Here is a 13619-nt window from a genome sequence, read left to right as displayed (position 1 = left end):
GGTATTTTTAAAATTGACCAATAACCGGACAAATGGGCAATATGCCACATGCTTTTGGCCTGGTCCGTAGCTGTGCTGCCTACATGAAATAATGGGAGGAGCTCTCAGGATCATCCATGGTGGCAGCAGGAACCAACGACTCTTCTCCCTCCAGCTGGAGGCTCCCTGAGGACAGGTGAATTCGCACCCGGGGTCTTTTCAGAACCCGCCCGTAGAGGGCGTAGTAGTCCGGGAGGAGGTCCGAGTCGGAGTCACTGGATTCGGTCCCGCTGCCTACGTAGCGCTCTGTGGTTCGCTGGACTTGGGGAGGTCCTGGGAAGGGCGGCTGGGCGAGCAGGCATTGCAAGAGGTCAATCTTTCTGCTGGTCAAGACCGGGCAGGGTCCGAGAGGGCGGAACTCGGAGCCGCAGGGGAATAATCTGGTGGCTTTGACGTCTGACTGGCTCCAAGATCTTTTGGGGGCATCCTGAACGCCGTAGTCAAAGACGTCATCGTCGTCTTCCATACTAAGGTGGGTGATGTAGGTGGCCTGGGGCATGGCCGGAGGCTCCATCGGCTTGGGGTGGGCTGCGGCTGGGTTCCTTTGTGGCTTCACAGGCACCTCGCAGGGGTTGATCTCTACAACTCTTTCCTCATCACGGTCAATGGTGGGGCTTTTGGGGTACTGAGGGGGCCGGTCTACGTAGAAGAAGACCGGAGGAGAAGCCGCTTCCAAGGGCTGGTTAGATCTGGCGACGTAGGGGACATCGGTGTACATCAGCTGCTGCCTTGGGCTCCGGTCCCTCACGTTACTCAGAGAAGGGCTCTTGCTGGCGCTGGGCTGGAAAGAGGTCAGGGGGCTTCTCGGCCTGTAGAGACCGGCTGGTTCCCAATCATGGTCCAACTCCGTGTAGACCACCGGAAAGGCAGAGCTGCTTTGGGAATGGAGCAGCAGCAACCTCGGGTCCGCTTCTGGTTTCGACCGCTCCAGTTCATCGGCAAAGATGACTTCCACGGCCGAGTTCCTCCGTCGATTGTCTAGCGTGGGTTCGGAAGTGTGGATGCCATTGGCGCCGTAGTAGCTCCCCATGGTGCCGTAGACAAGCCGCAGGTCTTCCATCTGTGGGGAAAGCGAGGCATCAATGCTCGAGGTTTAGGTCAGTGATGGCAAACCTATGGCACAGGTGCCACAGGTGGTACGCGGAGCCATATCCACTGGCACGCAAGGTGTTGCCCTAGCTCAGCTCCAACGTGCATGTGAGTGCCGGTCAGCTGATTTTTGGCTCACACAGAGGCTCTGGGAGGACATTTTTGGCTTCCAGAGAGCCTCCGGGGGGATGCGGGAGGGCGTTTGTACCCTACCCAAGCTCCAGGGAAGCCTTTGGAGCCTGGGGAGGGCAAAACTTGAGCCTACTGGGCCCACCAGAAGTTGGGAAACAGGCCGTTTCTGGCCTCCAGAGGGTGGGGGAAGCTGTTTTCGCCCTCCCCAGGCCTTGAGTTATGGGAGTGGGCACTGACACATGTGCGATAGCAGGTGTGCATGCTCTTTCGGCACCCCAGGAAAAAAAGGTTCGCCATCCCTGGTTTAGGCTGCCTTCTTATTTTATTTATTTTATTTATTAGAGTTGTATGCTGCCCCTTTCTGTAGACTCGGGGCGGCTCACAACATAATAAAACAATTCACTTGCCACTTTGTCACCCAGAGGTGACCAACGATACCCGTTAGGCTTGTTGGGGCTGGACTTTAAGGGAGAATCTGCAAACCCCATCGACTCCCTCCCTTCAACCACACCAGCCAGCAAAACGGGCAGAAACTCAAAATTTTTAAGGTGCACCAAGGTGCCGTTGTGTTCATGGGTGGACTGGCTGCTACTTTGAGTCTTTCTTTACCCCTCCCCAATAGGTCCCCCCCCCCAGTCAAATTACATACCTGTTTGGAAACATCCGTTAGCAGGTCTGGGGAGGAGCGGCATTGCCTGTCGTGGTAGCGAGAGGAATAGTGTTTCCTGGAAAAGAAAAACCAAGGTTATTTTAAACTCTTCCATTCCTGAAGCTTCTCCAACCTTCTCCTGCAACATCCTACAAGGAGATGTTCACAGCGGGATTGTTAGACCGGCAAGAGGTGACTTGGCACAAAGATTGGGGACTCCAAATGTTTCTTTCAAGCCCTAACAGGGGCTAATGATTTTCCCAGCTCTTACCAGCTTTTATTTGTTTGTTTGTTTGTTTGGATTGGACTGGACTGGACTGGGACGGCTAACAACAATAACAAGAAACAGCATAAAACAAATCTAATATTTAAATTACTAAAAGCCCTTATTAAAAACCAAACATAAACATACCATGCATAAATTGTATAGGCCTAGGGGGAAGGTATATCTCAATTCCCCCCACGCCTGACGACAGAGGTGGGTTTTAAGGAGCTTACGAAAGGCGAGGAGGGTGGGGGCAACTCTGATATCTGGGGGGAGCTGGTTCCAGAGGGCCGGGGCTGCCACAGAGAAGGCTCTTCCCCTGGGCCCCGCCAAGCTCTTTCATTGTTACTCTGTGCAAAGAATGTTTTCCAAGCTCTAAGTCTTTGCAAGAGTCAAGCTCTTGCAAGCTCTTTCATTGTTACTCTTTGTAAATAAGGTTTTTTAAAAGCCCTAACCAGGGGATAAAATAATGTGCTGAAGTTGACCAGACTAAGGCCGCTGGCCAGATGAACACCTGGTAAGCAGATTCTTTCCCCTTCCCCCCCCCTCAAAACAAAGGTGTGTCTAATATTTTGAAAAATATGGTAAGTTTGTCTTCATCTGTGAAAAGTGTTATTTGGACAGGTCAGTTACCTCTCAAAGGGCAGGCTCTTCTGCTTCCCTTTGGCCCCGTGTTCCAGCAGCTGCCTCTGAGTTCTCCCACTGGGGTTGCAAAGAGAGAAGAAGGGATTAAAGGGGAGTTGATTCTCCAGCCCCCAGCAAAGGAACCCCAAACTGCACCCCCCAAAACGACGGAGGCCGTCTCTTGGGGAGGAACAATCCCCAGCCCCTCCCAGGAGCTAACAGCTTCACATTTCACACCCAGGAAAGGCAGGAGATTGAGAGCAGCAAAGAGGAGAAGAACGTGTGATGGACAGAGTGAGGCAGCCCAAGTAGAGAATGTGGCTGGTTTCCTAGGTCCTCTATTTATTCATTTTTATCTATTTATTTCTTTTGTCAAGTACATATTGGCGGTATACAAAGACATAATGATATTTATATACATGATACTAGTAAAAGAGGAAAAAGGGGACGGGGGACGGAAGGCACGCTGGTGCACTTATGCACGCCCCTTACTGACCTCTTAGGAAACGGGTGAGGTCAATAGTGGACAGTCAAGGGGGAAAGTTTTGGGGGTTAGTTAGGAGATGATACTACAGAGTCTGGTAGTGAGGTCCATGCATCAACTACTCGGTTACTAAAGTCGTATTTCCTGCAGTCGAGTTTAGAGCAGTTTAAGTTCGTATCTGCTGTGTGCTCGTGTGTTGTTGTGGTTGAAGCTGAAGTAGTCGTTGACAGGAAGGACGTTGTAGCAGATGATTTTATGGGCTGTGCTTAGGTCGTGTTTACAGCGACTTCATTCTAAGGTTTCTAAACCTAGGATTGTAAGTCTAGTTGTGTAGGGGATTCTGTTGCAAGTGGAGGAGGAGTGGAGGGCTATTATGGTAAAATATCTCTGGACGTTTTCTAGAGTGTTTATGTCCGAAATGCGGTGGGGGCTCCAGGCAGGTGAGCTGTATTCAAGGACCTGTCTGTTGAATTACCTGTAAATGCCTCTAAATTACCTGTAGCGGAAATTGGAGCCTTTGCTGCAGAGAAAGGGTTTGGGTTTTGACTTGGGCTCCGCAGAGAGGCGGAAGAAAGCATGGTATTCCACACACGTCTTCCAAAAGGCCTTGCAGGTGTCGCGGCTCGCCATGGCAAACTCCAGGGTGTCTTTGCAGAGAGCCTGTTGGGGACGGAGAAGGAGATGACCAGGGCTTAGTCCAGCTGGTCTCCACAGGTTAGGCTTCTATTCTCCATTTGCATCACAGCAAATGGAATTTGATCATCGCCTCTCATCCATGCTCTGATTCGCTTTTGAAGATCGGCCGGCATCCAATATTTCTGAAAACCGAGGCTGAGAACTAGCAAAATGAGAGTTTGGGAGGGGCCTTGGAGGTCTTCTAGTCCAACCCCCTGCTCAGCCCAGAAGCTCTACAGACCTTTTCAGAGAAATGCTCGTCGAATCTCTTCTTACGAATCTCCAGCATCGGATGTCTATGGAGATTCTCAGCCCTCCAGGTCGTGGTTGTCCCAAAGGGGCTTTTTTCAAGAGGCAAATGGACTCTCTTGCTTTTTTTTCCTTTTGAAGAGGTTTCGCTTCTCATCCAAGAAGGTTCTTCAGTTCTGACTGGATGGTGGGGAAGGGAAGAGTGGAAGAAGCGACTTGGATGAGAAGCGAAACCTCTTCAAAAGAAGATGGGCGGACGGATGGATCAAAAGCAACATGAGAAAATATTATTTTACTGAAAGAGTAGTAGATGCTTGGAACAAACTTCCAGCAGACGTGGTGGGTAAATCCACAGTAACTGAATTGAAACATGCCTGGGATAAACATAGATCCATCCTAAGATAAAATACAGGAAATAGTATAAGGGCAGACGAGATGGACCATGAGGTCTTTTTCTGCTGTCAGTCTTCTATGTTTCTATCTTTCTTTCTTTCTTTCCTTCCCTCTCTCTCTCTCTGTTTCTTTCTTTCTCTTTCCTTCCTTCCTTCCTTCCTTCTCTCTCTCTTTCTCTCTTTCTCTCTTTCTTTCTTTCTTTCTTTCTTTCTTTCTTTCTTTCTTCAGGAACTGAATTGAAACATGCCTGGGATAAACATAGATCCATCCTAAGATAAAATACAAAAAATAGTATAAGGGTAGACTAGATGGATCATGAGGTCTTTTTCTCCCGTCAGTCTTCTATGTTTCTATGGATGGGCAGAAGGATAGATGGATGGATGGATAGAGTCCAGTTGCCTCTTGGAAAAAAAACCTTTGGGAACTCCAGTATTGGAGCACCCACAAATTTTGAAGGCAACTTCTGTTCCACTGATTCATCATTCTCACGGTCAGGAAATCCCTCCTTAGTTCTAGGTTGCTCCTCTCCTGATTAGTTTCCCTCTAGTCCTGCCTTCAGGTGCTTTGGAGGATAGGTTGACCCCTTCCTCCTCTTCAATGGGGCAGCCCCTCAGATACTCTTATCTTGTCACCCCTGGTCCTTCATTAAACTAGACTCACCCAATTCCAGCCCTCTGATCTCCTTTCTTTGCTGCTTTTAGCAATAGCCTTTAGACTTATCTATCGCTTCGTGGTGCTTTTCCAGCCCTCTCTAAGCTGTTTACAGAATCAGCCTCTTGCCCCCAACAATCTGGGTCCTCATTTGTCCCATCTCAGAAGGACGGAAGGCTGAGAAAACCTGGAGCCGGTGGGGAGGTTTGAACTGCTGAACTACGGCTAGCAGTTGTAGTTCAGTTGTAGGGTGCAGTGCACTCTAACCTAATTTTTCCTAATCTAATTTTTTCACGGCCTGGAGGCCCCCCGAAACCCATCCTTTTCCCTCCTGCCGTCCACCCCAAACAACTTGGAACTTGGTTGCAGCAATGGTCAGCTGCCCCGCCTGCTGCCTCAATGGATGATTTATGCAGAGTGTGCCTTCGACAAGCATTATCACCCAACCCAAACCGCACAGACATTGATACGCAGACACAGAGACATCCCAATTTCACACACACACACACACACCCCAGGTACCGAAATGCTGGCGTGAAGCTTGATCAAGAAATGCTTCCGTTTGAAACTCAGTTTCCGGATTTTGGACCAGTTGAAGGTGTTAATCTTGGTGTTGCCCTGAAAAATCAAGAGTCGACAAGCACATAGGTCAGGGACGTTCAACCTTGATCACTTTAAGCCCTGGGGACTTCAACTCCCAGAATTCCCCAGCCAGAAAGGTTGAGGTCCACAGGTGTTAAAAGTGGCCAAGGGTGGACACCCATGAAGTACAAGAGAAAGATTGAGATTCTGTTGTATAGAGCGCTGGTGAGACCACATTTGGAATATAGTGTGTCCAGTTCTGGAGACCTCACCTACAAAATGAGATGGATAAAACTGAACGGGTCCAAAGACGAGCTGCAAAAATGGCGGAAGGTCTTAAGCATAAAACTGATCAGGAAAGACTTAAATGAACCCAATCTGTAGAGTCTGGAGGACAGAAGGGAAAGGGGGGACATGATCGAAGCATTTAAATATGTTAAAAAGTTAAATAAGGTTCAGGAGGGAAGAGTTTTTAATTGGAAAGTGAACACAAGAACAAGGGGGCACAATCTGAGGTCAGTTGGGGGAAAGATCAGAAGCCACGTGAGAAAATATTATTTGACTGAAAGCGTAGTAGATGCTTGGAACAAACTCCAAGCAGTTGTGGTTGGTAAATCCACAGGAACTGAATGTAAACATGCCTGGAATAAACAACCATCCATCCTAAGATAAAATACAGGAAATAGTATAAGGGCAGACTAGATGGACCACGAGGCCTTTTTCTGCCGTCAATCGTCTATATTTCTATGTTTCTATTTATTAATAACAACAAATGTTTCATTTATTTACGTTGTACTTTGTCCGCCCCGAGTCCTTTTAGAGGGGCAGCATACAAATCTAAATAATAATAATAATAATAATAATAATAATAATAATAATAATAATATAATTGTTGTTGTTATTATTAAATTTTTTCATCCTTCTTTTCATTGTAAAAAAAAATTGCTTAAGTTTACTTATCTCATTCTCTCTCTCTCTTCCCCACCACCCTGCAGTTTTGCTGGCAAAAACCTTCATTTTTTGCACCCAGAAAACAAAGCAGCCCCCCCCCCCAGTTTCCCCTTGCTGCTTCCCCAGCTGTGGGCGAAGGTTGTCGTGGAGCCGTCGCCCACATTTGCCAGCGCAAAGCCTGCATCTCCCCCCTGCGCAGGAGCTGCAGAACTATGCAATTGCCAAAAAAACCGAGACTGCTAATCTGGGCAGAAAATTATACGGTCAAGAGTTGCCGGCCGACTGTGATCTGACAGGGCAGCCGTTGGGTTTAGCAAGGGAGGGCAGGCGTCCAAGCGCCCACATCAGAGAGGGTGCTGGGCGAAGCCACAAACGGCATGGGGACCCCGCAGAGATTTTTCTCAGATACCCACCCCTAGCTTTCCCCACGGAAGGCAATGAATAGGCTGCACTTAAACCAGGAAGCTTCCAATTAACATTAGAAAGGATCTTTGCTGGTGGGAGCTGGTTTCCAATGGCTCCATTCGGTTGTTGGTTGGTTGGTTTATTTATAATTTGTTTGGGTTTGTTTATTACTTAGATTTCTTTTTTTTAAATTGAAAACACAAAACACAAATAAAAAGCCATTAAAAAACGAGGTCAACAAGGTTAATATGAATTCACATTTACATTTCTGTTTCTACAATTTTCCCCATTTTAAAAAGTTATTTTAGTTCCTCCCCCCCCCCAATCCAGCGATAAGTTTCCCCCCATATAGTATAATGTTCTTTTTCTTGTATTTTCTGTAATTCCAATTTGCTTGATTTTGTTTAATTTTGCACAGCCTAACACTTTTCTAATCATCTCTTCAGAATATCTCCGGGACCGCCTTCTGCTGCACAAATCCCAGCGACCAGTTAGGTCCCACAGAGTTGGCCTTCTCCGGGTCCCGTTGACTAAACAATGTCGTTTGGCGGGACCCAGGGGAAGAGCCTTCTCTGTGGTGGCCCCGGCCCTCTGGAACCAGCTCCCCCCCAAAGATCAGAATTGCCCCCGCCCTCCTCGCCTTTCGTAAGCTTCTTAAAACCCACCTCTGTCGTCAGGCATGGGGAAATTGAAATATTCCTTTCCCCCCAGGCCTATACAATTTATGCATGGTACGTTTGTGTGTATGTTTGGTTTTTAATAAGGGTTTTTTAGTTATTTTAAATATTAGATTTGTTATATGCTGTTTTTATTATTGTTGTTAGCCGCCCCGAGTCTACGGAGAGGGGTGGCATACAAATCTAATAAATAAATAAAATAAATAAATAAATAAATTTGGTATGTTTTCTTTTTTCCAGTTTTGCGTCTCACCGCTGCTAATATGTGTGCTATTAAATAATAATCTGCCCTTTTATGTTGTCTTTTATTACTTATATTTCTAAGGCACCCTTCTCTGCAGGCTCAGGGTGGCTTACAACAGGAACAATAGAAATATATATAAGAAATCCAGTGATTAAAACAATCTAAATTTATCTACAAACCGCAATGATCCAATTGACCTAAAACCCCAAATATTTGAATTTATCTAAATGCCCTATTGTAAAACACAATCACATTCATTCTACTTAGCATAATATCAATGCTCAACGGCCCCAAGCCTGCTGGCAGAGATGAGTTTTCAAAAATTTACAAAAGGCCAGCAGGGTTGCGGGAGTACAAATCGCTGGAGTTGATTCCAAAGGGCCGGGGCTGCCACAGAGAAGGCTCTACCACTAGGCCCATTCAGACGACGTTGCGTAGCTGACAGGATTTGGAGAAGACTGACTTGGTGGAACCTAACCGGTCACTGGGATTCATGAGGCAGAAGGCGGTCCCGTAAGTAGCCTGGTCCTAAGGTTATCAAAAAGGTCCCTCTAGAATGATTGACAGCTGCCAAAAGGGCTCCGCAAGATATATTTTGTTACCCGCAGCACCAGGACCCCCATGTGGGTAACGGCCAAGTTGATCTGGGTCCCTTCCCCGTCACTCGCAGGGTGTGGACGGATGCCGTACATCTCCAGTTTCCTCGCTATGTCCAGGAGCTGCACATCGGATTCAGCCGGAGTTTTGCCCCTGGGAAAAGAGATGATGGGGTCAGCAACCGAGCCAGAGAGGAGGGGCCGGCTGTGTAAACCCCCCTCCTCCTTATTTGGGGGGCTCAGCTAGGATGTTTCCCTCCCAGTTTAGAGACTGGGAATTTCTCTCCGTTCTCAAGTTTCCAATTTCCAGTTCGGAAAAGTCCCGTGGAATGAAACTTTCTCAGAAGTTTTCATTCCTCTCACTCTAAGGAATCCTGAGCCAATATAAAATGTCTTGATGCTGTTACCTAGTTGGGCAATGAAATGTCTGCAACAAAGCATCCATGCACAGGAAGCACCAAGGACCCAGTTGTGATTCAGCCTGAGCTCCTCAGGGACCGACTGGATCTCTGCCGGATCCATGCCCAGAGGAGGAGGACAGTGAACAGGAGGGGGAGGACCAGGCAGACGGGGGAGAGGAACGTCAGGAAGAGGAGGAGGGAGAGCAGCCTGAGACCCCCGGGGCGGGCCTCTCCCCAGCTAGTAGCCTGGATTCATTGGATGAAGACGCACAGGCTATAATAGACATGAGGCAGCGATGAGCAGCTCAAAGACGGGGCCAATTAGAAAGATATTTCCATCCCTGAATTGGCAACAGCTGGGTTTGGGTGTGGTTCTCCTCAGCAGGGTTGAAAAGGCAGGCCCGCCCTTACAGTCTTGTGGAGAGTTATCAACTGGGAGTTCTGTGACCTTGCTTTGATTCTCGGCGTCTCTGATCTTGGCTTGTGGCCTAGAAGTCTGGAAGACTTGGGGGAGGCGTGGGTTTTATTATCTCCAGTGTTGTTTATGCCAGCAAGAATCCTGTTTTATTGCCTGGCCTTCGTGAAACCTCTGTGAAATTGCATCGTGTTCCTGTCTGTAAGAACAGTTTTTGTTACCTGTGTTTGCTTTGAATTATATAAACTGCCTTTGCTTTTTACCAGTGTGTCTGGATACTCTTTCTGGTTGGTGTTGGCGTCTGGGGGGACCCAGACAGAACAGACCCCGACATTTTTTTTGTTAAAGGGCGAGTGGAGTCGGCTGGCTACTTACATGTGCTTCTTATGGTAGCGCATGATGCTGTTCTTCAGATCCTCTTGATTCAGCAAGTATTTGTGGGTCTCCAAGTGCTTCCGGTCCGTTTCTTCGTGGAAATCGCCCAGTGCGGCTGCGGGAACAATGGACGCGATAAAGAACCTTTCTGGTCAGTGGAATTGGCTTTATTTGGAGGTCACGTACCCTGGTCCACCCACATTCTGTATTTTTCGAAGTACAAGACGCACTTTTTTCCTCCCTAAAAGAGGCTGATCATTTGGGTGCTTCTTTTACTCTGAATATAGGTTTTTTTTCTCAGCCCTAACTAGCAGCTAACGATCTTCCCAGCTCTTACCTTGCAGGCTCTTTCATTGTTACTCTCTGTGAAGAATGTTTTCCAAGCCCTAAGTCTTTGCAGGGTTTTTTAATTGCTCTAACTTGCTCTGAGTAAATTTCTTTCCAGCTCTAACCGGGTGCTAACAATGTCCCCAGCTTTTATCAGCTTGCAAGCACTTTCATTGTTACTCTCTGCCAATAATGTTTTCCAAGCCCTAAGTCTTTGCAGGGTTTTTTTTCATTGCTTTACTTGCTCCAAATGTTTCTTTCCACCCCTAACCAGGTATTCTCAATGTTCCCAAGCTCTTTCATTGTTACTCTCTGCGAAGAATGTTTTCCAAGCTCTAAGCCTTTGCAGGGGGTTTTTTCCCCATTGGCCTAACTTTCTCTAAATGTTTCTTTCCAGGTGCTAATGATGTTTCCAGCTCTTACTGGCTTGCAGGCTCTTTCATTGTTACTCTCTCCAAATAAAGTTTTTTTCAACCCTAACTTAATGTGCTGAAACCGACCAGACTAAGGGCTCTAGCCAGATGAATACCTGGTAGGCAGAGTCTATTGTCCTCCCCAAAAACTAAGGTGTGTCTTATAGTCTGAAAAATACGGTAAGCCAGGAGCAAAGGGGCGGCATACAAATGTAAATAATAATAATAATAATAATAATAATAATAATAATAATAATAATAATAATAATAATAATAATAATAAAATCAAGACCAGCCCATGGCACAAAGGGGGGTGGGGTAGAAATGCCTTTTCCCACCCTGTGTGTTACCCATTGGGGGACCTTCTCCCCCCTAAGACCCAGCCACCTCCTGTCCCTCCTCTTCCTCTCCCGCCGAAGGAACCCGCAAGGGACGCACATTGTAGGAGATGTGACACCATCAGAGCTGAGCTGTTGTCGCTGCAAGGGAGCCTCGCACAGGCCAGGTCCTTCTTCAGCTGCAGGGTGAACAGGTACCTGGAAAGACATTGTCACTCCTCTGGAGAGGCGGCACAGGTGGGTCCTCTTTCTACGACCACATTTGGGAACCGGAATTTCCACGGCTGAGGAAGCCGTTACTAACTGGGTTGTGTTAAAGGAATCAGTGTGGTCGTTAAAGTGAATCCCACTTCCCACATTGACTCTGCTTGGGAGGATCCCAAAATCGCTGGATTTTGATCACCCGAACATTGAGAATATTACAACAGGTTTTTAGCGAGAATTACCGGTATTAAGTCATTTTTCTAGTGCTGTTCTGACTTTGAATGGCCACTTGACAAAATAGCCTACGACTCACAAATATGCTTCTCTCTGCTTCCTTCTGTTCATTGTTAGCCTTAAGGACTAGAAACCTGAATCGAAAAGGACTGGTATGAACGGGAGAGAAACAGCTTCTTAAAAGTGCTGAATCCAGCATTGTTTGCTACGCGGACTCCGTGACAATGACTATCCCTTGTTTTCATTGCATTATTTGCCTGGTTTATATATTTAACAGAAATGCTTCCTGCCTCCTGTTGTTGTCGTCACAGCAATAACAACAATAAACCTCTTTGCATCCACGCTGAACCGTATACAAACAATTTAACCAGGGAGCTGCCTTCCATCAAGCCTTCTTTTTTAAACAGGCATACAAAAAGGAAATAAATAGTTCTTCAGGTTGCAATTATTGCATTTATTTATTTTAAAAAGGAAGCTTTAGGAGATGAGCAAAGAAAAATATATGCATAAAAAAACACCAAATGAAATGAAGGGGAAAGCAACATGCAGCTCACCTGGTCAACTCTTCTTTAAGATGGCCCGGATCCACTGGGAAAAATTTCACCATAAATTTGAAAAGAATGTCCTTAGGATCTTAAAACACAACATCTTCATAAGTTTGGTTTCAAAAGTCTGTCGGGAATATTTACACATCTTCTCATTTCAAAAACGGCCCTTTTGCCCCGCCATTCCCACCGGCCCTTAAAAAGGGTCATCCATAATAATAATAATAATAATAATAATAATAATAATAATAATAATAATAACAACAACAATAACAACAACAACAACAAACAAGAACAACAAAAACAATAATAATACAATAATAACAATAATAACAATAAAATAAAATAATAATAATAATAATAATAATAATTTATTAGATTTGTATGCCACCCCTCTCCTTCCCTGATTCCTCTATTTCAGGGATCTCCAAACTTGGCAACTTTTAAGAGTCGTGGACTTCAATTCCCAGAATTCCCTAAGTGGACTTCAATTCCCAGAATCCCCTATGCTGCCTTAGGAATGCTGGGAGTTGACGTCCACCCATTTTCAAGTAGCTGAGAGTGAGACTGAGAAACGCTTCACTAGCAAATCTGAAAACCTACAGGTTTCTGAGGATGTTTTTCCCCCCACCTAATATATTGAATTTTTCTATTTCCCCCCTGGCTTTTCTTGCGCCCTATGAGAGTAGCAAGTCGGTCTTTGCAAAGAACTTTGATTATCATCTTCCCTGTAAAGTTTTCCCGTCCTAAAATCCATGCAAGGCAACACTCAGGTGGGGATTTTATCCTGAGCTCTTAATACTAAAAAAAAAATATATCCAAAAATAAGACTCTTTCCCCTGGTCTTCACTTCCAGGGCAAGGCCCTTTAAAGAAGTCCTCAAACTGGCTACGGAGGTAATTCTTTAATTTTATTTATTTATTTGCTTGTTTGTTTATTTATTTTATTTGTATGCTGCCTCTCTCCGAAGACTCAGGGCCGCTCACAACACAATGAATAAATTAAAAAAAATAAAATAAACAATAGAAAACAGGATACAATATCAAACCTAGAATCCAACATAGCTCTCTCGATAAATTGGAACTTGCAAGAAGAAGCCAAGGGTTGGACTCTGATTTATTACTCGGATGTTAATTGGGACTCTGACAATCACCCCCGCCCCTCCACCAGCAAGGAAGACTAGATGGTTCCCAGGCTGGACAGCAGCTTCCGACCCTCCCTGCTTTCTCCTGGGGGGGCTGGGACCTCCCCCATCTCCCCCACCTCCAAGGTACTTACTCTTCATCTGCTTTGTGATGGGCTTGAGAAGTTCCAGCCAGGCCTGCAAAGGGAGAAAGGACAGCCAGCTGTATTTTGGGGGTGGGGGGGACACTAGCAAAAGGCCAGCGAGAGGCCTGGTGGGGGGTCTGTGGGAGATCAAGGGGTCCATTCAGGGCCTTTCACTCATGGAGTGGAAGACACCACTTTTACACCAAGCACAGAGCCAGGAAGAAGAAGAAGAAGAAGAAGAACAAGAAGAAGAAGAAGAAGAAGAGGAGGAGGAGGAGGAAGAAGAAGAAGAGGAAGAAGAAGAGGAAGAAGAGGAAGAAGAAGAAGAAGAACAAGAAGAAGAAGAAGAGGAGGAGGAGGAGGAGGAGGAAGAAGAAGAGGAAGAAGAAGAAG

The 13619-nt window shown here is 46.2% G+C and overlaps 1 protein-coding gene across 1 annotated transcript; it reads right to left on the bottom strand.

Annotated features, from left to right (window-relative positions):
- On the bottom strand, positions 1-13248 carry FRMD7 (FERM domain containing 7). Its single transcript, XM_070760030.1, has 10 exons — positions 13236-13248; positions 11967-12045; positions 11075-11172; positions 9897-10011; positions 8712-8859; positions 5773-5868; positions 3779-3942; positions 2808-2876; positions 1910-1985; positions 1-1099 (listed from the first exon to the last, which is right to left on the bottom strand). The coding sequence occupies exons 1-10, from the start codon at positions 13240-13242 to the stop codon at positions 80-82; spliced, it is 1872 nt and encodes a 623-aa protein (XP_070616131.1). The 5' UTR covers positions 13243-13248; the 3' UTR covers positions 1-79.
- Between the last annotated feature and the right edge of the window lie 371 nt (positions 13249-13619).

The sequence above is a fragment of the Erythrolamprus reginae genome, chromosome 8 (assembly GCF_031021105.1).
Source record: "Erythrolamprus reginae isolate rEryReg1 chromosome 8, rEryReg1.hap1, whole genome shotgun sequence".
Taxonomy (NCBI): domain Eukaryota; kingdom Metazoa; phylum Chordata; class Lepidosauria; order Squamata; family Dipsadidae; genus Erythrolamprus; species Erythrolamprus reginae.
Note: the sequence above shows the minus strand (reverse complement) of the source record. Positions and strands in the feature narration are given on the sequence as shown.

Bases quoted from the DNA above. Each gene is read 5' to 3' on its own strand.
- FRMD7 (XM_070760030.1), bottom strand. The intron at 1,986-2,807 runs GTAACTGACCTG...TTTCTTTTCCAG, and splicing joins AAGAGCCTGCCCTTTGAGAG to GAAACACTATTCCTCTCGCT. The intron at 1,100-1,909 runs GTATGTAATTTG...CTTTCCCCACAG, and splicing joins TAACGGATGTTTCCAAACAG to ATGGAAGACCTGCGGCTTGT.